General features: G+C 47.5%; 2 protein-coding genes across 16 annotated transcripts in view; one reads left to right on the top strand and one right to left on the bottom strand.

Annotated features, from left to right (window-relative positions):
- The window catches only part of P4HA1 (prolyl 4-hydroxylase subunit alpha 1), a 58,418-nt gene extending 56,929 nt beyond the window's left edge, over window positions 1-1,489 (bottom strand). For 4 of the 5 annotated variants that reach the window (XM_090058464.1, XM_090058463.1, XM_090058461.1 and 1 more), the window contains exon 1: window positions 1,352-1,489. The gene's annotated coding sequence lies outside the window, so the exon portion shown is untranslated. The remainder of the gene's footprint in view (window positions 1-1,351) is intronic. The other variant, XM_090058460.1, reaches the window with a different exon arrangement.
- The window catches only part of NUDT13 (nudix hydrolase 13), a 35,152-nt gene continuing 13,969 nt past the window's right edge, over window positions 1,403-22,585 (top strand). For 2 of the 11 annotated variants that reach the window (XR_016443650.1, XM_090058465.1), the window contains exons 1-6: window positions 1,702-9,280; window positions 9,484-16,074; window positions 19,310-19,449; window positions 20,377-20,484; window positions 20,912-21,018; window positions 22,381-22,506. Coding sequence is in view for 10 of the 11 variants with exons in the window: in XM_090058465.1 (XP_089914591.1) it covers window positions 15,992-16,074; window positions 19,310-19,449; window positions 20,377-20,484; window positions 20,912-21,018; window positions 22,381-22,506 (564 nt within the window). In the remaining variant the exon portion in view is untranslated. The other 9 variants (XM_090058466.1, XM_090058469.1, XM_090058467.1 and 6 more) reach the window with 9 other exon arrangements.

A 22,585-nucleotide genomic window follows, 5' to 3' on the forward strand; every position in this document is an offset into this window, starting at 1 on the left:
CAAGTAATCAAGGGGTTCTCAGTAACCTCTTTGAGAGGATTATTTAGGGCTTCCATACTGAAGTCATTATTTCTGGAATGACAGCTGGATGCAGTCAGATTTACACCAGGCCTGCACAGAGCTGTCACACTAGAATGCCTAGGGAGGACTGCAGTATAGAAGCTCAAAATAGGATTGTTTTCTTAAGCTCATGCAACAAGACTTAAGAAAAATTGTGTCTCCAAAGTCAAATCAGCCAAATCAATTCTAAATCTATGAGCTATTCAAGACCTATACGCTGCTCTATCAGCAAACATCCTCTACCCCCCCCCCCCAAGGGCTTCAGATGCTTCTGAGTTCTTTGGCAGGGTTCCTACATGCAGGGCCAAGCCTGTAGACTTGGGGTTTGGATGCCCCTGAGTTTTGCTTGTCCTCATCTGTACAGCTGCAAGAGCAACCATAGGAGGAGTCTCATTTCCATAAAGTTGGTGTGTAGCTGGAAGCTGGCCAGCGGGAAGCTAACCAGGAGGCTCTCATAGGGAGTCCTGTCTGCAAGCAGACAAGGGTGCAACCCTCCACTAAGTGCCATTTTAGTTTTACTACCTCAGCCAGGGCACTTCCCCTGCCACCACTGTGGTCAAGCTTTTTTCCCCACATCAACAGATCTATCTGTATACATTTCACCTCCACCCCCAGCTACATTAAGCTTTAAGAGGCTGAACCTAAAGCAGACTCCCACAACAGAAGTGAAGTACACAGCAGCATTGCAAGCCTCCTGTCAGCAGCAGTGAGCAGAGGGGTTTAACTCGGTGTCTTGCACAGAGGTAGGCTGCTTCACTTCCAACAGTCAAACTCTCTCACCCACGAGGCACAAAACCCAGGAATGGGGCAGTCACCCCTCTGCTTCCCTCCTCAACCGCTGCCTGCCCATCTTCTCCACACGGGCCAACTGATGCCAGGGGTGAGCTAGTACATCGTGCCTCCCATCGGGCAGGGGACAGGGCCGCAGGATCTCAGAACAGAGAAATCTCACGCCTCGGGCAACCCCTCACCCCAAACTGGGGGGGGGGGGAGAAACAAGAAGAGGCGAGGGAAGAAAGCCGGAGGCGGAGCACCACTGCCACGTATCGCCTCGCCCCGCCCCGCCCCGCAGGCCCCGCACTGCTGTCCCGGAGCACGGCCCCGGCAGCGCTGCTCTCCTACTACCCCGCGGGGCACGGAGCGCTGCGCACAGCGCGGTCCGGCGCCTCCTGCCCCGGGGAGCGGGGGCTGTGCGGAGACCGCCCCCCAGCCAGCCACAAGCGGAGCCCCCGAAGCGCTCCTACCACCCCGCCCGGCGACGGGAGCGAGTCCGCAGGCGGCCGCCGCTCACCTAGAACAAGGCGAAGACGGAACCAAAACCGAGTCAGGCCGGGGCCGCGCTCCCTGGCTGCTACACGCTTCTGCTCCAACCCCTGCGCCCGGTGCAGAGGAGAGAGGATGGCCCAGTGGGGGCTTTATAAGGGCCGAGGCCCTCCCGGCCCTGCCCCCGCCCGGCCTGGCCCCGCCCCGCCGCGGTACGTGAGCTCAGTCACACAGCGGCGCCCCGACTAGTGCGCATGTGCGGTTCTGGCTCTCTCCTGCACCTGGGCAAGTGAGCGCGGCGGGGACGTGGCCAGTGGACGAGAGCGGGGGGGCCGGGCAGCGCCGGAGCCAGGTAGGCCGCGGCCCGCTGCGGTGGCGCCCGCCCCCTGGTGGCCTTAGCCCCCAGCCCCGCGGCTGAAGGAGCAGGAGAGGGAAGGCAGAGAGGGTTTTTCTTTTTTAATGTCCTGTCTCGGGACAGAGCAGGCCCGAGTCTATCAACTGAGCAGAGCTCGTTTGTTTTGGTGTGTGACACTGCCACGGGCAAGTGCCCTCCGTTTTTTTGTTTGTTTGTTTTGTTTTTCAAATTTGGGGTTCCAGGTCAAATTAGCCAAATCAGTTACGAAACCTGTCATCAACTGAGCAGACCTCAGTGTTCAAATCCATGTGGTACTACTGCTGGCAAGTATCCTCCCTCCTACGTGCATTAGCCTGGGGTTTCAGCTACTTCCAAAGCTGTGGCAGGTATCTTATGCGCAGGCGCAAGCTAGGAGGTTTTGAGGTTCGCATGCTCTGGGTGTTACGTGCCCTTAACCAATGGGCCAAAGAAGGAAGCTGGGGGAGATTCCCTATCTCCATGAAGTAGGCATGTAGCTGAGATCACTGGTAGCAGGCCCTGCAGTGCAAGGACAGGTCTCCACCCCTTTCTGCATGTAGAGGCCATGTCCAGATGAGCATGGCTGTGCAGTATGTTGTGCCACAGACCTGTCTGTAGCACCACATATTTGGGAGTTTCCTGCATTGCTACCTTGTAGCGTGGGAGGTTTTTTTTTGACCATTGGAGATGCAGGGGTCAAAAAATCCTGCGCAAAAAAAAAAAAGAAGGTCAGAACATACGGGGACAGTATGCACTGCCTGAAGCCACAGCCATGCTGGCCAAGCCAGACTCCAAGCTGGAGGAGCAATGCAGCTGCAGTTTCCCTGACTCATAACTGTGCTGGCCCTAGCCTCCTTTGCCCCACCAGGGATAACTTGCCATACACCAGAGGGCATGTGGCACAGGTGTTTAGGGACAAGGTGTCCCACTGCTAGTGGTTTCCCGGGAATCAAATGTCTGTGCTCATCTGGACTTGGCCTCAGAGGTCAGGAAGGGGAATCTTCCCTTTAGTCACAGCAGAAAAGCACCTGGACTGATCCCATGGTATCTCCCCTGACCCTCCTTTATGTTTAGTGCTGCTTATCTGAATAAGACATATGCTAATGCCCATTGAACAGAGGCCCCTCTGTGCTTTTCTCCAAGTCATGGTGAGCCGCTACATTGGGTGCATTTTGACTTTCTCTTCTCTCCCACAGCTGAGCCATACTTTTCTTTTCCTTTATCAATGATTCCTGTTTCTTCAGCCTTAAATGTCTGAGCAAACATCACCAAATGAGGCCCCAAACAGTTCACTCAGAGTCCCCCATCACATATGATTACTGTGGCCCCACACTCAATGAGGTGAAATGGGACAAGGTTGCCCTTTATATGCCTCAGCTGCACATAGATTTTTGGAGCATTCTAGGAACTATTACAAGAGCACCCAGTTCCAGTCATAAGTGGGGGCTAATTAGCACATGGCTCCTTTGTGGGCAGTATCTGGAACACCCCCCAATGCCAAGCTGTGGGGACACCAGGGTTTTAAACATTGTTGACTCTGGTGGGGCCCATTTTAAGGGACTGTAGGGTAAATCAAGAGTTCTTTAGCTTTGGATTACTGTAGCTGAGGGTAAAGTCCTGTCCATTGTGCTGTCTGCTAATGTCTCTTTGTGAGAGGATTTTGGCTACACAGTATTTGGGGATGGGAAATTTCTCTCAGGTGTTTACTTTAGCTGGCTTCTTTAGTGTTTTTGCTAGGGGCAAATGAGGCTAGGGGCATCTGAACTCCAAGGCCTTGCTCCTTCAGTCTTCTAGTTAGGGACAAGTGAGGGTAGGGGGCATCTGAACTCCAAGGCCTTGGAGCTTACATATAGGATGTTTGCCATGGATTTGGGAGTAGCTGAAAAGTCTGAGATGGGACACTTGCTGGTGGTAGACTTGATAGAATTTGGAGCTAATCTGGTCCAAGACATAAATAAAAGAAAGGTGCTAAAGCGCTATGTAAAAGTGTGTTTCTGGAGTACTAAAATTTGCATTTTCCAAAAAGGTAAAATGCATCAATTCTGGATGAACTAAGTCTATGGGTACTATGTGTAAATTACTACAGCTATGTTTATTTCAGGGACACTTTTCAAATTTTCTCCTCACTTCCATGTGCTTGGAGAAAGCAGGGTCTGACAGGTAAGGAGAGGGGAAAAGCTCTGGAGGGAGAAGAAGTTGAGGGAAGGCAGAGGGCAAGGGGTGGTATCTGATATATTCTCCTTGTTGTAGCAGGAGGAGGAGGAAAATTTAAAGGCAAAACCTCCAATAATTAGATTTTATATTTGGAAAATTAAGAAATTTAAGTTTCCTATATATAGAATCTAATTATGGAGGGCTTATTGTTTAGTCAAGAAAATGCGGTAGTATATGGACAAGATTTTTACCTCCCCTCAAAGGAAACAAACAGAGCTAATTTCAAAACTTGCTGGCAGTAACTTACAACTGTCACCCTGTGCCAAAATGATCCAGTTACCTCAAATTTAGATTCTGTATCCTATTATCAGTTTTTTTGAGGCTGTGCAGTAGGCCAGATCTAGTTATTTGTCTTGATCAGCAGTTTCCTTCTAGAACAGCAGTTAACTTGGTTCTTGATTGCAAGCCGTGTTCTCAAGTTTTTAGCAGGCAGAGGAAGAAAACTTCAAGTACATTAAAACCTGATCAAATCCAACTTTCCAAATACTCCGTTTTCAGGTAACATCAAAACAAAAAAAACCCCCAAAACTCCCACAACAAACACCCCCCCATAATTCCAGCAGTTGGTGAAATCTAGGAGGCCTATTCAACTCGAGAATTCCTCATCTATCAAATAAGGAAGGTGTTTACATATTGAAGAGATGAGCATTTTAAAAGCATATCAGATATTTCTTGCATCTGCCTATTCATACCGACTCATCCAATGAAACTGTAGTGTACATGGCAAAAACCTGCTCCTGCCTCTGGCTTAGAAGGGGCCTAATTGAGTCCTGTTTCCTCCATTCACAAAGTCCCACGGCTCCAGTCCTTCATACATAGGGAAATTTGCAACTTTTACAGAAACTGTGAAACAGGCAGTTTCCATGATCACTGCAAAAACAGGTTCCTCTAATTTTCTGTGGAATTGCTGATGGGAGGGGAACTTATTAAAATTAAATTCTGGCTCCCCAGTGGGACCAGCCTCTCAGCCCACCAGGGGGGTGGGGTGGGGTGAGGAAACCACTGGCATGAAGGGAAGCAGCCAAGATGATACCCCCCTCCTCCTCCCTGCCACAAAACTGGCTGAGAGTGCTGTCTTTTGTGCCCCCCATCAGCAGCAAGGGTGCTGCATGGAGGGCAGTCCTCTTCATGAATCAGTGGTGAGGGTGGGGCCACATGAAAGGCAGCCCTCTGAGGCAATCAGCAGTGAGGGGCAGGGCTTCTGGGGTCTCTCAGCCAATCAGCAGCGGAGAGAAGGAAGCTTTCCATGAAAAGACCATGAACATGATGCTGTGCGCTGCAAGTAGCCTGCTATTTTTATTTTACCTCCATGCACTTTCTTCCCTGTGCACACATACTGCAACCACAAAATGTAGTATGAATACAAAACTAAAAACATGCTACAGGCAGAATCAGAGAGAGTGAGAACTGTTATGTCCTGCCACTGCCATGGCTGAGAAATTATAAAGCCTAGGAAGCACATTCTGTTGCTTCAAGTAGCCCTGTACAAGTCAGTTAGACTACTTGTAAGAGTGAAGAGAAGCATCTGTGTAGGTATGCCAGAATCAGGCATTTGCCTTCAGCCTTGCTTATTACTAAATGACTGGAATTCCTGCTTTCTGAGAGATTTATTCCAGCTGCTTATGACCTCTTAATTCACTCTTCATACTCATTTTTCTTGTGTCAGAACAGGGTATTCTCTATGTAAAGGCTACATCTTTGTGACTGACTTCCTTTGGTGACCTCCCAAAGCTCAGATTTAGCAAACTTCAGGAAGCAACATGAGACTTGTTTGTCTGAGGAGCCTTTATTTAGCTTATGGTATTGCCAGTGGCACAGGCTATGTGAACACATATAAATACTCTATTCACTTATTAATACAATGTACATAGCTGAGAGGTTCACAAAGAGTAAAGCACTTACGTGCATAAATGATAGCCAGCATTTATGGCCTTTAAATTTATAAGTTGTGTCATAAGAATGGCTGTACAAATTAGAAAGTTATCTACCCTGTATATCTGGTGCATTTTTTCAGACTGCACAGTATTGCAAGTTTCCTGTTTAAGGGCAAAGGGGTAATTTTTGTTTGTATTTTTTTTCTCATTGCTACAGCACCCCTTTAGGCACCCTCCTCAAAGCTAAAAGCCCACCCAGGTATGAAGGGAGGGCCACAAATCCAGGGATACAACAGGTTACTTGAGGCAACAGAGAACAGTAAAAGGTCACAGACTCAGAAGGGTCAGCTGTTCGTTGTAAAAGCAGGGTGGATGTTTTCCTGAGAGATTATATTTCAATCCTTTATCTTGTTAAAGGAAGATTTGTCAATCAGTCTAGAGGATTAATATGATCAGGCTTGCTCTTTTACAGGAAGCATACAAGTAAGAGTCAGACATAATTAACTTCTAAGTAATTGTGCATTACATAGAAAACAAGTATGCTGTTTTTATCTATGCATCTCATTTGTTATTTTTATGGACTGTGCTCTCAAATTAAATGTCTAGAATCCTTCATTACACTGGCTTAATTAATGATAAAATAAATGAAGGTCTGTCATTATCCTTTTTATATAACATTTGTTTCTGCACTTGTAAAGACGCACTTCATGTTGAATGCAGGCATTTAACTCTTGACCCAGAAGGGAAGAAGAATCTGTTTACTCAAACAATTATAAATGAATGAAAGAGATGCATCTTTAATCATGCTGTGACATTTCATTTGATAAACTTAGCTTTCTAGTCATAGTAGTGTATTTATAAATTCAGATATAGGTTTGAGTGCTTGACATCTGTACTGCTCTGTTAACCTCATCTGTACTGCTTTTTTATCTTTTTTGAGGCCTCCAGAGAGGTTTACTATTTAGTTTCCTTATTTTTCAGAAGAATTAGGACATTGAAAAATATCTACTGCTATGTTCTATAATGATTGTTAGCATTATTTAACATCCTTTATTTGGCAAAATATAATAAATTGATTCTCTGATATAATGAACTATTAATGGAAAGTGAAGAATTCATTATGACAGAGTCCCACTAACCAAGGAGTTAAGAAAAAAAGAGCAGCTGTATAGCTAGCCATCTAACACAGACTCCACAGTGAGGAGGTTTCTGAAGCAGTCTTTGTGGAGTTATTTCCCAGAGCTTCCAGAGGGGGGGAAACAGGGAAAGGGATTCTGGAAAACAGAACAGATTAACAAAAAACCTGACCTCTGTTTACTGGAGGAGCTGCATTTCCATTAAAACATGCTCTGGGTCAACGTGTGGCTTTTATGAAGTACTTCCTGCTGCTGGAGATTGCATACATTTCTCTCTCTAGTCTAATATACTCCATACAGAAGGAATGCTTTTTCATTGGATAAGATCCAACTACTTAAGCAGTTTAATACAGAGTTGGGATTTACAAAGCAAGTTTATTTGCACCTAAGTCCTGAGACCAGGAATTTAACACTATATCTGCTGAGTTTTTAATAACCAAATATAAACTGTGCCATTTATAGGGTCTCGGAATTAAGGGGTTATAAATACCCTCCTCATCCAACTAGTGTATTTTATTGTGATAAATACAAATTGTTGCCCGTGCAGTTACGTTCTAAACTCTGAACTACCCATTCTAGAGTAAAGTACAGAGTTGTCTGCAGACTCCTGAGATCTGCACTGAAATTGTATCTGCATTGCAGATTTTCACAGTCTAACCAAAAATATACTGTTTCAAAAATTCTACAGGAAATTGCGTATGAGGTTCACAAGATTTCATAGAATCATAAAATCATAGAAAACTAGGGTTTGAAGGGACCTCATGAGGTCATCTAGTCCAACATCTTGCTCAAAGCAGGGCCATCCCCAACTATATCATCCCAGCTAAGATTTTGCGTAGCCAGGTCTTAAAAGCCTCCAGGGATGGAGATTACACAACCTATCTGGGTATCCTGTTCCAGTGCTTTATTACCCTCCTCATGAGAAAGCTTTTCCTGATATCTAACCTAAACTTCCCTTGCTGCAATTTGAGACCATTGCTCCTTCTTCTGTCACCTGCCAACACTGAGAACAATCTAGCTCCAGCCTCTTTGGAACCCAACTTCAGGGAGATGAAGGCTGCTATTGAATCTCCTCTCAGTCTTCTCTTCTGCAGAAGCCCGGTTCTGGGGTTCCCTCAACCTCTCTTCCTAAGTCATGTGCCCCAGCCCCCTAACTGTTTTCATTGCCTTGCACTAGACTCTCTCCAACTTGTCCACATCTTTTCTGTAGTGGGGGACTTAAAACTGAACACAGTACTCTGGATGTGGCCTTACTAGTGGAGAATAGAGGGGCATAATCACTTCCCTTGATTTGCTGGCAACATTCCTACCAATGCAGCCCAGTATACTGTTAGCCTTCTTTCCAACAAGGGCACGTTACTGGCTCATATTCAGCTTACAGTCCACTGTAAACCCCAAGTCCTCTTCTGCAGAGCTGCTGCTTCTCCAGTCGGTCCCCACCCAGCCTGTACTGATGCATGGGATTGTTCCATCCTAAGTGCAGGACTTCACACTTGTCCTTATTGAATCATGAGATTTCTTTTGGTCAAATCCTCTAGTACTGCAATGGGCAAAATATGACAAATGGGCCGGATGTGGCTGTGACAAGAGTAGCCTCTAGGCCTGGTACTAGTATGGCCCTGCCCTTGTCTCTGGGCAACCTGCCCACCTTGTTCATCTGCTACGCCTTGTTAATAAATGATTGTGATGTTAAATAGGTGGGAGGCTGCCCTTTGTGCACCCCAATGACTGTGGGCAATAAGTACACACTGCTGCCACGCCTACACGTGTCCCAGGCCTCACTGATGTTTCCTCCAGCTAGGTAGTACTAGGACCTGACCTCTGGTATCTCATGTGGGACTCTCACTCCCCACTGAAGCTCCAGGTCCCAGTGCCCTTGCAGATGTTTTCTCCAGCGGTTTGCACTGGGTTCTTCCTTTAGACAAACAAACATACACAACACACACTGGGCCCCTGGCCGCACATACTGGGCTCCCAGCCCTCGGTTCCCCCTCACTGGGGCTCCTCTGGGGTCTTCCACCCCGTGGAGCTCAGATGGCCGCAGCTGTGCCTGGCCCCCTCTTAGGGCCTCTGCAACCTCAGGTCTTACCGGGAGCCTGGGTGCTGCTCCAGGTCCCTCTTTGAGAGCCTGGAGGGCACTCACCAAGGACATATCCCCGGCTAGGGACATGAACCACCTCACACAGTGACGTCTACTCTGCAGACCGGGAGTTCCCGCCGCACTGGGCTCAGCTCTACCTCCACGTCAGGTGAAGCGAATTGGGGCCAATTGGCAGCATGGGCTATATCCAGAGGCCGTGGGCGGACCCAGAAGGGAGTCAAAGGAGCAAGGCCAAGTAGCCGAAGAAGGAGAAGCATGGGTAAGCCTCTGGGCTGAGGCCGAGGAGGCGGTGGCACCCTCACCGCAAGAGTGAAGTGGAGGGTGGAAGAGGTCGGGCACTGGAGGGAATCCGGGGATAGCCCCTGGGAGTGGCGGAGGTGGTGGACCTGCCTGAACCACCCACCGCAGCGGGATTTTTCTCCATTGTTTTTTTTTCTTTCGCCTTCTGTGGACACTCCCCAGCTGGTTGGAGAGTCCAGACTGAGGACAGGCACCTGCCCAAGGAAAGGGGAGCAGGAGCTCAAGCCCTAGAAGCCTTCATAGCTGAAGCCAGGCCGGCAAAATCCCAAGCCGCGAAGACTGCATCCGCCCTAACTGATGACGGCCGAGGGAATCCCCTGCCACGGTAGCTGCACTCGCCAGTAATCAGGTTCCTTGCAGCATGGTTTGAAGGTCATGGGGAAGAGGCCCGGATGAGAAGAGCGGATCATAGAAGACTCTGGGATAATGACCCCAGGCAATAGAACACCAGATCTGGAAGACCCCTGAGGCTGAGGAGGCCAAAGGTCAAGGACTCTTTTTGTTTCTTTCAAAAAAAATAAATAAAAGGAGGGGGAATCAGAAAGTTGGCTTCAAGCTGGTCCTTTCTTTACTCCGAGTTCGGCCCGGGGATGCGGGGCAGTCCCTTTGATTGAGTTGGCAGGAGACAGGCAGCCACCACCTTCCTTTTTCAGATCTCTTATATCATCAAAGTCGTGGCAGGAGGGAAAAGAAGGGGCGTCAAATCCCCTCCAGCTCAGCCATAGGGGCCCAGCTGCTTTAAGGGGCCAGTGAATGTCAGCAGGACGTCGAGGTGTACACCCTTACACGGTGACAGCCCGACACCCTCCACCAACTTGGGCCCTCCCTCAGGACTCCCATGAACCTGGGCTACCCCTGTGTAGATCAAACCCACCAGGGATCTGGGGGTTGGGGTCTTCAGGTGCCCCTCATCTCCTTTCACCAAGGGGGTAACTGGCTTGGCATTTCTGGGGAGCTGCTCCGCCACAGGTATCTCCACCAGGCCACCCTTCTCCAGCAAGGTACACTTTCAGGTCATGGAGCTTTTAATTGGTCTCCTGATTTGATTCAGATTTGGAGATTCGGTCCCCAGATTGGGCTGAATCTCCTCTGAATTGAATCAGCTACCGAAGGTTCACACAACCCTACTACATGGTCCCCAACTTGTCCTTTTGCCACTGTTGGCTGCTCACATCCTCCTCAAAATGTGCTGCCAGGTACAGTAGTCTGGGAGCTGATCTTAGTTTCATAGTTTCTAGGGTCAGAAGGGACCTGAGCAGATCATCTAGTCTGACCCCCTGCCACGGCAGGAAAGAATACTGGGGTCAAACGACCCCAGCAAGATGTGCATCTAACCTCCTCTTAAACACCCCCAGGGTAGGAGCCTGCACCACTTCTTGGAAGTTGGTTCCAGACCCTAGCCGCCTTGACTGTGAAGTAGCGCCTCCTGATATCTATCCTAAACCTACCCTCTGCCAGCTTGTGACCGTTATTCCTGGTCACTCCTGGCGGTGCTCGGGGGAACAGTGACTCCCCCAATCCCTGCTGATCCCCCCTGACTAATTTATAACAGGCCACAAGATCCCCCCTCAGCCTTCTCTTTTGGAGGCTGAACAGGTTCAGGTCCCGCAGCCTCTCCTCATAGGGCCTGCCCGGTTGTCCCCTGATCATACGAGTGGCCCTCCTCTGGACCCTCTCCATGCTGTTGACATCCTTCTTGAAGTGTGGCGCCCAGAACTAGACGCAGTACTCCAACTGCGGCCTGACCAGTGCCACATAGAGGGGGAGGATCACCTCTTTGGACCTGCTTGAGATGCATCTGTGGATGTATGACAAGGTGCGGTTGGCCTTCCTGACTGCCTCCCCACACTGCCGGCCCATGTTCATCTTGGAGTCAATGATGACCCCAAGATCCTTTTCCGCCTCCGTGCTGACAAGAGGGGAGTTCCCTAACCTGTAGGTATGGTGCCGGTTGTTCCTCCCGAGGTGCATCACCTTGCACTTGTCTGTGTTGAAACCCATCCTATTCTCGTCCGCCCACCCTTGTAACCTAACTAGGTCTGATTGTAGCCTGTTGCATCCTTCCAGTGTGCCTACGTCCACCCACATCTTAGTGTCATCAGCAAATTTGAACAGGGTGCTTTTTACCCCCTCGTCCAAATCACTGATGAAGATGTTGAACAGTGCGGGCCCGAGGACCGAGGCCCCGGAACCCCACTGCCCACGTCCTTCCAGGTTGAGAAGGACCCATCCACTACCACCCGCTGGGTGCGGCCCTCCAGCCAGTTGGCGACCCATTTGACTGTGTGGGTGTCTACACCACAGCCGCCCAGTTTCTTAATGAGAACGGGGTGAGAGACAGTGTCAAAAGTCTTCCGGAAGTCCAGGAAGACTATATCCACTGCTACCCCTGCATCTAATGATCTGGTGATCTGATTGTAAAAGGCCACCAGGTTGGTCTGACAGGACCTGCCACTGATGAACCTATGTTCGTTGCCCCTAAGCATGCAGTCTCCTGCTGGCCCCTCCTGGATGTGTGCCAGCATAATTTTCTCAAACTGCTTGCCTAGGATCGAGGTAAGACTAACCGGCCTATAGTTTCCTGGGTCCTCCTTCCTGCCTTTTTTGAAGATGGGGACCATGTTGGCCCTCTTCCAGTCCTCCGGTACCTTGCCAGAGCACCACGAGTGCTCGTAAAGCCGTGCCAGGGGACTTGCAATGACCTCGGCCAGTTCCTTTAGAGCTCTAGGGTGGAGATCATCCGGACCGGCTGACTTGAATACGTCCAACCCCTGCAGAAGCCCCCTAACTAAATCCTCGCTAACCCGTGGCCCAGGTGTGCCTCCCCCAGGGCCCGAGGGGGGCCCAGCAGGGAGGTGGCTGTTCTGGTCCCTACTTAGGAAGACGGAGGCAAAGAAATCATTAAACATGTTAGCTTTGCCGTCTGGTGTGATGACCAAGTTTCCCAATGTGTCCTGCAAGGGCTCCACATTACCCGGGACCTTCTTTTTACCCCCTATGTATTTAAAAAAGGACTTCTTATTGTCCTTAATCTGGGAAGCTAGTCCCAGTTCCATCTCTGCCTTGGCCTTCCTAACTACTCCCCTACATCCCCGAGCAACTACAGAATAGTCCTCCCTGGTGATGACCCCTTCTTTCCATTGGGTGTAAGCCTCCTTTTTAGCAAGGAGACATTCCCGGATGCTTTTGGTGAGCCACGGAGGCTTGTGTGCTCTCCTGCTCCCTTTGATCCTCATTGGGATTACTTTCCTTTGGGCTTAGAGGATCGTCTCCTTAAGGAGCGACCACTCTCCTCGGACACTTGGCTCCCCTCCCCTCTGGGACCTCAGCGCTTCTCCAACTATCTTCCTTAGTTCGTTGAAGTCTGCCCTCCTAAAATCTAGGGCCGCTGCCTTACTGCATGCCTTTGCCACCTTGCGCTGGATGGTGAATTCCAGCAGGCGATGATCGCTGTTGCCCAGGTGGTCAAGCACCTGCAGCCCCCTCACCAGGTCATCACCCGTGGCCAGCACTAGGTCCAACAAGGCGTCTCCCCTGGTGGGGCTGTCTTGATATGACGACTGAGGTGAAAAAGGCATTAGTTTGCCTCCCCCACTCAGTAAGGGACCCACACTTTCCCTGATCTTCCTCTTGTTGCTGACTTACTTGTAAAAGCCCTTCTTGTTACCCTTCACGTCCCTTGCTAGCTGCAACTCCAGTTGCATGTATACTCCTTCCTAGTTGTTTGTTCAAGTTTCCACTTCTTGTAAGAAGCTTCATTATTGTGTTTTGGCTCACTGAAGAGCTCCCTGCTAAGTCAAGCTTGTCTTCTGACATTCTTGCTAATCCTCCTGCATATCAGGATGGTTCACTCCTGTGCCCTCAGTAAGGTTTCTTTAAAATACAGCCAGCTCTTTTGGTCTCCTTTCCCCCTCAGACTGACCTCCCAAAGCATTCTGCCCATCATTTCCCTGAGTCAGTCTGATTTTCTGAAGTCCAGGGTACTTACTTGGGTGTTCTCCTTCCCTCCTTTCCTCAGGATCCTGAACTCAATCATTTCATTGTCACTGCTGCCCAAGCTGCTATCCATTACATTCCCCACCAAATCTTTCCTGTTTGAGCAGGAGGCCAAGAAGAGCACAGTCCCTACTTGGCCTCTTCAGCACTTGCACCAGGAAGTTGTCCCCAAGACTCCAAAAATTTCCTGGATTGCCTGTGCACTGCTGTATTGTCCTGCCAGCAGATGCCAGGGTGATTGAAGGCCCCCCTGAGAACCTGGGCCTGTGATCTGGAAACTTCTGCTAGCTATTTTCTGCTAGTTATATTCCGAAGTATTTTTAAAGTAATAGCAGTTTTTTTCCAGTTTGTTTTGAAAAAGTTCAGTATTTAACAAAAGGCATTTAGAAGGGTTTGAGGGGAAGCCTTTGGAAAGAATGGCTTGAGATCCAGTGTGTTGTAAGTTCAATGATATTATCCCACAGCTGAAATTTAGTTGGTACATTGAATGCACAGACAGTGGACAGTTGAATCAGGAGGTGCCAATGCTGTTTCTTAACAAACTAGTAAAATGAGTAAATGACACATCTTTCTGGCTGTTCTGATCTATCCAAATATTGTCCTCATCTTCACATTCTCAAAATCTTCAGTGAGTTTTTTCCAGTATTATTCACCAGAAAAATAAAACAATCCCAGTTGATCTGGGAGTAAAATCAATGGAGAAACCAAGGATAAAAGCTGGATCCTGCTGGGGCGTGGGTAGGCAAAAAGTGGACCACAGGCTGGATCTGGCCTGCCAGGCCGTGCTATCCGGCCTGTGAGGCCCCTGAAAAATTGAGAAAATATTTATCTGCTCCTGGCTGCCTATCAAGGATGACAGGAGCCAGAGGTAGTAGGACCCAGGGGGACCTCAGCACAAATGCAGCAGCCCAGTCCCTACCCACCCCTGCCATTTCTCTGCCTTCCTGCCTCTGCACTGCTCCAGCACCACATGGCTCCCGGCTGTATCACTGAACTGGGAAACATAGGGCCACATCAGTGTGTGTGTAGGGAGAGACTCTGTGTGTGTATTTGTGTGCGTTGATAGGGTGAGTCCCACACGCACACCCCACTGTACACATGCACCAACACCTTCCATCACACTGCCATACACGCAGACCCCCATACCAAGACCCCTTCACACATCCCAACCACCCTCCTTCCCCACACAGTCCCTCACAAACCCCATATCCACCCACACCCCACATATCCACATACTCACATGCTCCTTCACCCCACACCCCCCACACCTATCCACCCTCTACAGGCACACCCACACCCTCCCCCACATACCCACAGCCCCCCGCAAAACTATACCTACCCCCCCACAATACACAAGAGTAAGACTTCATTTTAAGCTATTATATGCAATCACCTATATGTACACTACACAAACACTTTTAAACCAGGACAAAATATTTTTTTTTAAATCAAATTAATGAATGTTTTAGATGTTTACTTTTTAGAATATAATTTGGTATTTTTCTGGTTCTGAGATGGTGAAACCCCTTGCTGAAAGGAGCACTTATGGGGGTAAGGGGACACTTCTGGTGTCAAAGGTTAGGAGTTAGGGGGTGGGACTTCCACAAGATGGTGACCAGGGGCTACCAGTGCAGCCCTTGACAGCTTGCCAAAACTGAGTAAGTGGCCCTCTGCCCGAAATAATTGCCCACCCCTGGCTAGAGACATATCATTGTTTGTCCCATACTCTACAACTGTGTCAAATACCCTGGTGCTCTCAGTGTTTCTGCATTGTAATCACATGCACAGTTTGCAATACATGAGTGATTATTAATATGTACAAAATATCAGGAACATTGTAGTCTCCCTAGTGGCTGTAGTAGAATTTTAAGGAATATCCATCAAATCTTATTGTCCATTGGTTAAGTTTCTTAGTTTCTGTATCTGTAAAATAAGACTAATAGTCTCCTTATGTAAAGGGATTTTAAATTTATGGCTAGGAAGTGCTATTTTAAAGTTAGGTATTTAATAATTAATGATCACGATCACATCTTAAGAATGATGCTTGTTTTTGTATAGCTGTCTTCCTGCCGTAGTGAGCTGGGGCGAGATTGGTTTGGGTCATTACTTTAATTGAAAATGCAACAAGTTCTTTTGGCACAAAAGTATTAACTGCCGTGACAGAATTTGATTCAGCAGCAACTGCTGTCTTCCTTCTAACATGGAAGAATCTTCTTTGCAGCTGAAATTTTGTTTTTTGTTCTTCTGTGACAGCATTGGATTCCCAATAGTTTTCCAGGTTGCTGCTGTACAGTGTGCCTTTGAATGAGCTGGAGTGGCTCTCCGTAGGAAACGTTGCTATCTTTATAACAAAGCAAGTTAAGACAGCACACACTTTTATCTTAGTCTGTAGCAATTTCTGCAAGACCTTTTTGTCAGACACAAAACACATCTGTAAACTTGAACTGTCTAAAAATATTTAGAACTGTGATAATAAGTTTCTTTATGCACGCACGGACAGAGCCTAAGACCAAACTGAACAATAACATGAGAAGTGGGTCCTCTAGGAGTCTGAGATATTTTGTATTTGTTTGGCTCATAGCTTCCTTTATATAGAACCCATTTGTGAAGATTCATCCCACTACATGCATCCTACATCCTTTTAGGCAGAGGGAGCTTCTCTCAAGAGCTGAAAATGGCTATGCTTTATCAAGCTGTTTATAGAAGAGCTTCCTTTATGTGGTGCAGGCTACACTCTACCTACGTTAGAAAAATGCGGTAAGTTCTTGTCTGAACTGTGTTCAGTGGGGAAGCTAGAGCTTGGTATTCTTGTATCCAATGTTTATGGTTATCTCTGCTAAAACTCTGCATTACTAATCCAATGTAGTCTGATGATAATAAACTGAACTGAATGGCCTTGCTTATTGTCTACAGCAACACTTAGCGCCCTTCAGCAGGGGCTGAAAACTGTTGTCCTAGTGCTGGATTCAGGTATATGCATACTCATACCAACTGCTGGAAAGTCTGTGAGATATAAAAATGCTCCAGAATGCTCCTAAATATGGCTGAACTAATTTAATAGTGCTCATACTAGCTGGATAGTCATTTTTAATATCACTTCAAACAATTTGATGGAAAAACTTTTTGATACCCATTCTCAAATAGGACAGCTTTGCTTGGTACACATATAACCCAATATGTGCTGTACTTGTTCAGGGCTTGAGCTTGATCTTTTGAATTGGGATACCAATAAGAACCTTATGTTGCTCAGTGATCTAATCATTCAAAGTAAGAGTCATGTTTACAAACTTAAATGTACCCAGCTTTCCTTGTTAGTATAGACAGTCAAGCATGACTTAAAGACCTCAAAACTTGAGAAATAACATAAATATGAGCAAGATCCATAGGTCCTTTGACTTCTTTAAGTTATAGTAAGATTTCAGCTTTATTTCTGCACACATGATTGTACGTATCAAGTAAAAGGTTTATTTCAGAGACTGAATTGGAGGTTTTTTTTAATAATAATATCCAAAGTTCAAGCCTTTCCCCACCAATAACAAGCACTTGGCTTGGGGAAGCTTTGGAAATATTTGGAGTAGGAAAAGGATGAAATATTCTTGTGACAGTCTCATGACCACCATACAAGCTGATTGGCGTGCCCTGCCCACTGGAGCTACATTGCACCTGGGTCTACTCCCCTACCATGACTTACTGTTCAAACTGGTGTGCCTGCCTGGTCTTGAGAATGCACTCATGTGCCGCCTTGGCACATGCACTGGGTGTTGGCCACTGCGTGGGTTCCAGCGATCTCTGAAGGGGTCCATGGTCATCCCAGGGAAAGCCCAGAGACTTGTCTGCCATGACTTCGATCGTACCTTCAGTGGTGGGCTCCCCTCCTGTGGACTCCCTCAGATTGGCTGCAACCGTTGGTGGGTATCCGTGAGGCTCCGCCTCCCTTACATCCTGTCCATGTTCCAGCCTTCAGGATGGCCAGTTGGTGTCAGTGCGGCTTGTCCTCCGGTGTCGTTTTTCTCCGCTCCCCTTGTTGACTGGGCTACAGTTGATTCCTCCCAGTTGCTGTGTCCTTGGGGCATCTTTGAGCTGCCCTGCTCTTCTGCTGTGTTTTTAATTATGCCTGGCTGCTTGCCATGGCGTTCCGGCCACTCCTATGCTTGGAGCACCGTCCGTGCTCCAACCCTCCCCTCGGGGCCTCTCTGGGCTGTCCCTGGCAGAAGGGGGGAAAAAAGGGAAAAAAAAGAAGAAAAAACTTTAACAGCAGAATAAGGGCTAGGGCCATGACATGTCCCCACTCCCAAATGTGATGCTGGTGGCCCCAGCTGTCCCCTGGTATTGTCCCAGGTCCTCTCCCCTGCTGAGGACTCATCTTGTTGGTCCAGGTCTCTGTCCCCCACCTGTGCTGGGTCCAGCCAGAAATAAGTGCAGCTCACGAACTGTGCAGGCGTTTCATGCCGGCATGGCTCATCTCCCTCTCCGTGGGCTGAACCTGGTAAGTTGGCCCTGGTTGAAGGGCTTTTTTTGTAGGGATGGGCTGTCCCAGTCCCAAGCCCTACTGCGGGAAGCATCTCCTGTCCCCTGGTGACTGTCCCCCTTGGACAACTGGGTTTTGCCTCTGGAGGTGGTAATCAGTGGTTCCTGTAGGGCCCAGGGTGACACTATTGACATATCTGTGGGGCTCCTTCTCCCCTACACCCCTTTCCACTCAGGTTTTGCGATCAGCCTAGGTGAAGTTCAGGTGTGATGAACCTGGGGCCTGGTGAGAATGGTGGCTGTAGCAGGGCTTGCTGGTCTCCTGTATTCTTTGAAAACTACAACACAGGTGAAAATCCAGCTTAAATGGTTCAGACAGTATGGTGTGCAGGGCAATGATACCCCTGCACTGAGTGCTTTCCTTATGCGTGTAAGTGCCTCAGTGCCTGATGCACCCCCTGTACTCTTTGGGTTTATGGTGCCTCCTGGTGGGTGGGTTTTCTGGTCCAGGTTCTTCCCATCTTTCCACCAGGCTAGGTATGGCAATGCTTTGAGGCAAGCCCCGCTGTGCATACACGAAGCTTATAGTGCTGCCAGTCTCCCATTGGTGCACTCTGGGCCCATGGACACTCTGTCAGGATGTGCGATGCCAGGGGGGCTCTGTGCTGGGTTTTCCCCTTGGTGGATGCCAGTAGTGCCCACTGGCCTGCTCTCTCCCAGTCCCACCTGACCTGTGTATTTCTACATGGTCCCCTGCAGGTGCCAGAGAGCAATGTTAGATCTGGGCTGCACGGCTTGCTAATCACATAGATTAAACTGGTGCTCAGTCAGGCCTCCACTGCACTGTTGGTGACCAAGGTTTCCTGAGTTTTCTCAGGGAACTCGTTCCTGGGGAGAACAACTCATTTCCATCAGTTGCAGAGAGCATGTCCGAGTTCTCCCCAGATCCATCAGCAGTGAGATGTGTGCTGCTTCTCCAGGAGTGCTGGCCCTGAGAGGAGGCGCTGGGTCTCCTCTGGCCATGGAGAGAGAATTTGGCTCTGCTTCCAGCACTCCTCACATTCCTGTCCCCTGGCTCCTTTGAACCTCAAGGCTTTGGGGCCCCCAGCCAACCAGCAGAGCTCCTTCTGGCTGCAGGGTGCTGACTGGCTCACCTGCAGACCTGCCATGAGGACACTGGCATCACCATGAGGAGGGTAGGTGCCTATCACAATGCTATCCCATTCCTCTGTTCAAACTCAGCCTGTGGTACTCAGTGATCTAGAGCAGAGGTTGGTAACATTTTTGGGCAGAGTGTCAAAAACACCCACAACCTCAGTGTGTAAGATGTTGGTGTGTGAGAGCTGGATGGAGGGGGAGCCATTGTGGCAGGGCAGCCCCAGCCCCTTCCCTCCTGTCTGCCCTGAGGCACACATGCCAAGCAAAATGCCTTTGTTTGTTATGCTCTGGCACATATGCCATGGGTTGCCTACCTCTGATGTAGACCAAATCATGCAATGAACATTCTGATCCTTTTTACCTGCAGATACTTATTTGAGCTAAAGGAAGATGATGGCCTTTGTAGGCAAGCCCAGAACTCAGGAACTTTCTACCTCTTTCACAATCTGTTTCCCTTCCTGCAAAAAGTTGGAAGCAAACATTTTGCCCCACAGATAAGTGCATCAGGTGAGCAGGTTCTCTGTAGTTAACACCTTCATGTATTAATCATCTCAAATGATGTAGTCAGTTTTCTTCCATTAACTCTATTTCAGTTGATACCATATTGACTGTAAGTCCCTATTCTTTGTGTCTCTGTCTGAGACCCATCATAATACCAAATCAGAAAATCTGTTAGGCTAGATTTGTGTGTATTCTTGTTGATTTATTAACATCAAGTAACTATTTACAATTAAAATTGTTGGACATGAACATAAGGTAGATTGAGCACATTTCCTGTAGGTATATGTATAGGATATCTACACAGGTTTAAGCTATTTATTAATATGTCTTCTGAGACAGTGGTTTTACATGTTTTAAATGTGGGCCATCTTTTATTTTGAAGATAATAGCTTGTTAGGAAAGTGAGATACCCAGTGAGCTAGGCAATGGGAGAGTATTTGGCATAATCTGGGAGGACTTCTTTTGTTAGAAAGCTATTCAGTCACCTCTGAGACGTAAGTAATTTTAAGCAAAGGGACAGTATAGATCCCCAGAGCACTGGGGCATGTTCCTTTTGCTTTACATGATCAGGGTCCAAAGTAATCTGGATTCTTAGTTCTCATTTTTATCCCTTTAATTGTAGAATCACCACATACCCACTTCTACCCTTTCTTACCTGTGTTCTTTGACTTGGAGGTTTACCCTACAATGGGAAATTAGGATGGGTACTAACCTACCCAGTTTGGGGAATTATTATCAGGAGCACCATGAAACGTCACTGTGAGTAAGCCAGTTCTAGATACCTGGCCATAGAGCCATAAGAAACTTCTGTGATATGACCTTATTGCATTGGGCTGGACTGTAGACATCTTAAAGGTTAGGCTATTGTTATGGTTTCATTAGTGTAGCTATGGTTGGATTACAGCTTTTTGTCCCTTTTACTGTGGTGTTTAGAACTGAAGAGGATTCTGAAGAAGTTCAAACAGGATGAACAAAAACTAGAGGATTCAGTGCTGATTGGCTGTTCAGATGAATGCATGGCATACTTTGCCCTGGATTTAGGTAAGAATAATTCTTCTGTATATGTCTGATGCACTGGGTTGCTATGTGTGTGTATGCTGCATACTACTGGAGATGCTTTCAAGTGGCACATTTAGCACTTGGTGGGTGAGAGGTTGCATCTTAACTTCTCTCTTCTCATCTTGTTCTTGCTAGGAGGTCCTATGACCATGACATGTCTCCAGTGTCACAGGAATTATCACATAATGTAATTGCTTCTTTCTCTGTTATAGTAAAATTTGAATGAAATGTCACACAACAATTTAGGAACATGTTACTATAAATGTGATGTCATTTCTTTAGTAATAAGCCCATGTTATTAGCTGTTCTGTTAGAATTTGTAAAAATTGTACATTGGTTAACTGGTAAAAGGAACAATGTTAGGGCCACAAGTGAGGTTTCTGTTTTACATGGACTTACTCATTTCCAGGTTCCTTGGAAAAAATGGACATTGAATCTGAACTCAAGGGATCATTTACTGAGTTATGGAAAGCTTTCTTTCAGCTAGATGGGAAGGATGCCCGCTTGCTGTCCTTGGTATGATATAGGTTATTTTACTTATGGAAGTTATGATTGCTGACACCATTCCTTTCATTCTCAGTCATTAGTTTAATTATTTAAAATATATTGTGGAAGTACCTAGGAGCCTCGTAAGGTGGAACATTACACTAGGCAGTGCGCAAATATGTTGTAAATGGCAGGCCCTTCCCCAAAGACCTTATAATCTGAAAAACAAGATATAATAAGTAGGTGAAGCAAACGAGTGAGTAGCTGGAGAAAGAGGACAGAATGGGCATGTCTACATGTGCAATTAATGTGGAGTAATAAACTTCATTGCTTATTGCGTTGGAGTTTATTGCGCCCAGACACGTTGTTTGAACTTGTGCCCAGGACTGCAGCACATTGGGCTGGGTTGGAGCAGCCCCAGCTGGCAGGGGCCCGAGGGGTCAGCCTGCCAGCCCAGGACTGCTCTGACTCAGCTCAGCATGCTACAGAGGGGCTGGCTAGGGCACAAGGGTGCTCCAGTGCAGGGCTAGTTGGCAGGTAGCCCTGCACTGTAGCATACTTCTGCCTCAGCCAGCCGCGCCAGTGTCTATACGTGTACTGCTGCAGAGTAATAAACTCCGCAGCAGGGTAGTACTTGTATTTACAGATATTTACATGTATTTATTTACAAGTACTACCCTGCTGCAGAGTTTATTAGTTTACTCCAGCCTAATAGCACGTGTAGACACTGACATGTTTACTGCAGAGCTAATTAGTCAACTGAAGTAAACATCTTGTGTACACACACCCAATGACAGTGGTAATAATCTGTTTTAGCATGGGCCAGGTCTGTGTCCAGTCCGTACATTTTCCAAGCCAGTCAGCATCTGTAATTGCAACCTGCTACTTGCCTAACTACTATTAGGTGGCAGTTTTCTGTATATCTCACAGGTGTGAGTGGTAGGAGGCATTTGAAAAGGAAAAGTGTGGTGTTCTTTCTGCATTATTTTTTAAATTGCTCCTCTTTAAGCCATTACTCTGCAGACATCCTAATTGGTTTTGGAAGCCTCCTTGTACTCCATTCTGCCCAGTGGTATGTGTGCAACAGCAGATGACAGATCTGATCATGCTTCTGTTAAATCAAATCCCAGTGTGGATTTTTCCATTGTTCTTTTCCTCTGCTAGTCACTGGGAGAAATAAGGAGCTTGAATGTGGATTCATCCACTTTTCAAAACAGCTTCTTTCATGTGAGTTTCTAGGGCTTTCTGACCTGTTGAACTGGTGTTTGATCCACATGGGCATGTTGTAGGGAGAGAATGGCAAAATATTATTCACAGAGGATGTAATGACTACACTAAGTGAGCTCAAGTCACCTGTTCAAACTGGCTTGTATTTATGTTTTGTACTTATAGGCTCAAGCTCTCCTTCGCTGGCATGACACTCACAGATACTGCAGCAAAACTGGCCAGCCTACTCGGAAGAACCTTGCTGGCAGCAAGAGTGTTTGTCACACCAATGAAATAATTTATTATCCACAGGTAAGCATTTCTATAGCAAGACAAATAACACACAAGCCAAAATTGCCGCATGTATGTCGGAATTTGTAAGTGCAAGATC

The sequence above is a fragment of the Crocodylus siamensis genome, chromosome 7 (assembly GCF_052110815.1).
Source record: "Crocodylus siamensis isolate JL-2025a chromosome 7, ASM5211081v1, whole genome shotgun sequence".
Lineage (NCBI taxonomy): Eukaryota > Metazoa > Chordata > Crocodylia > Crocodylidae > Crocodylus > Crocodylus siamensis.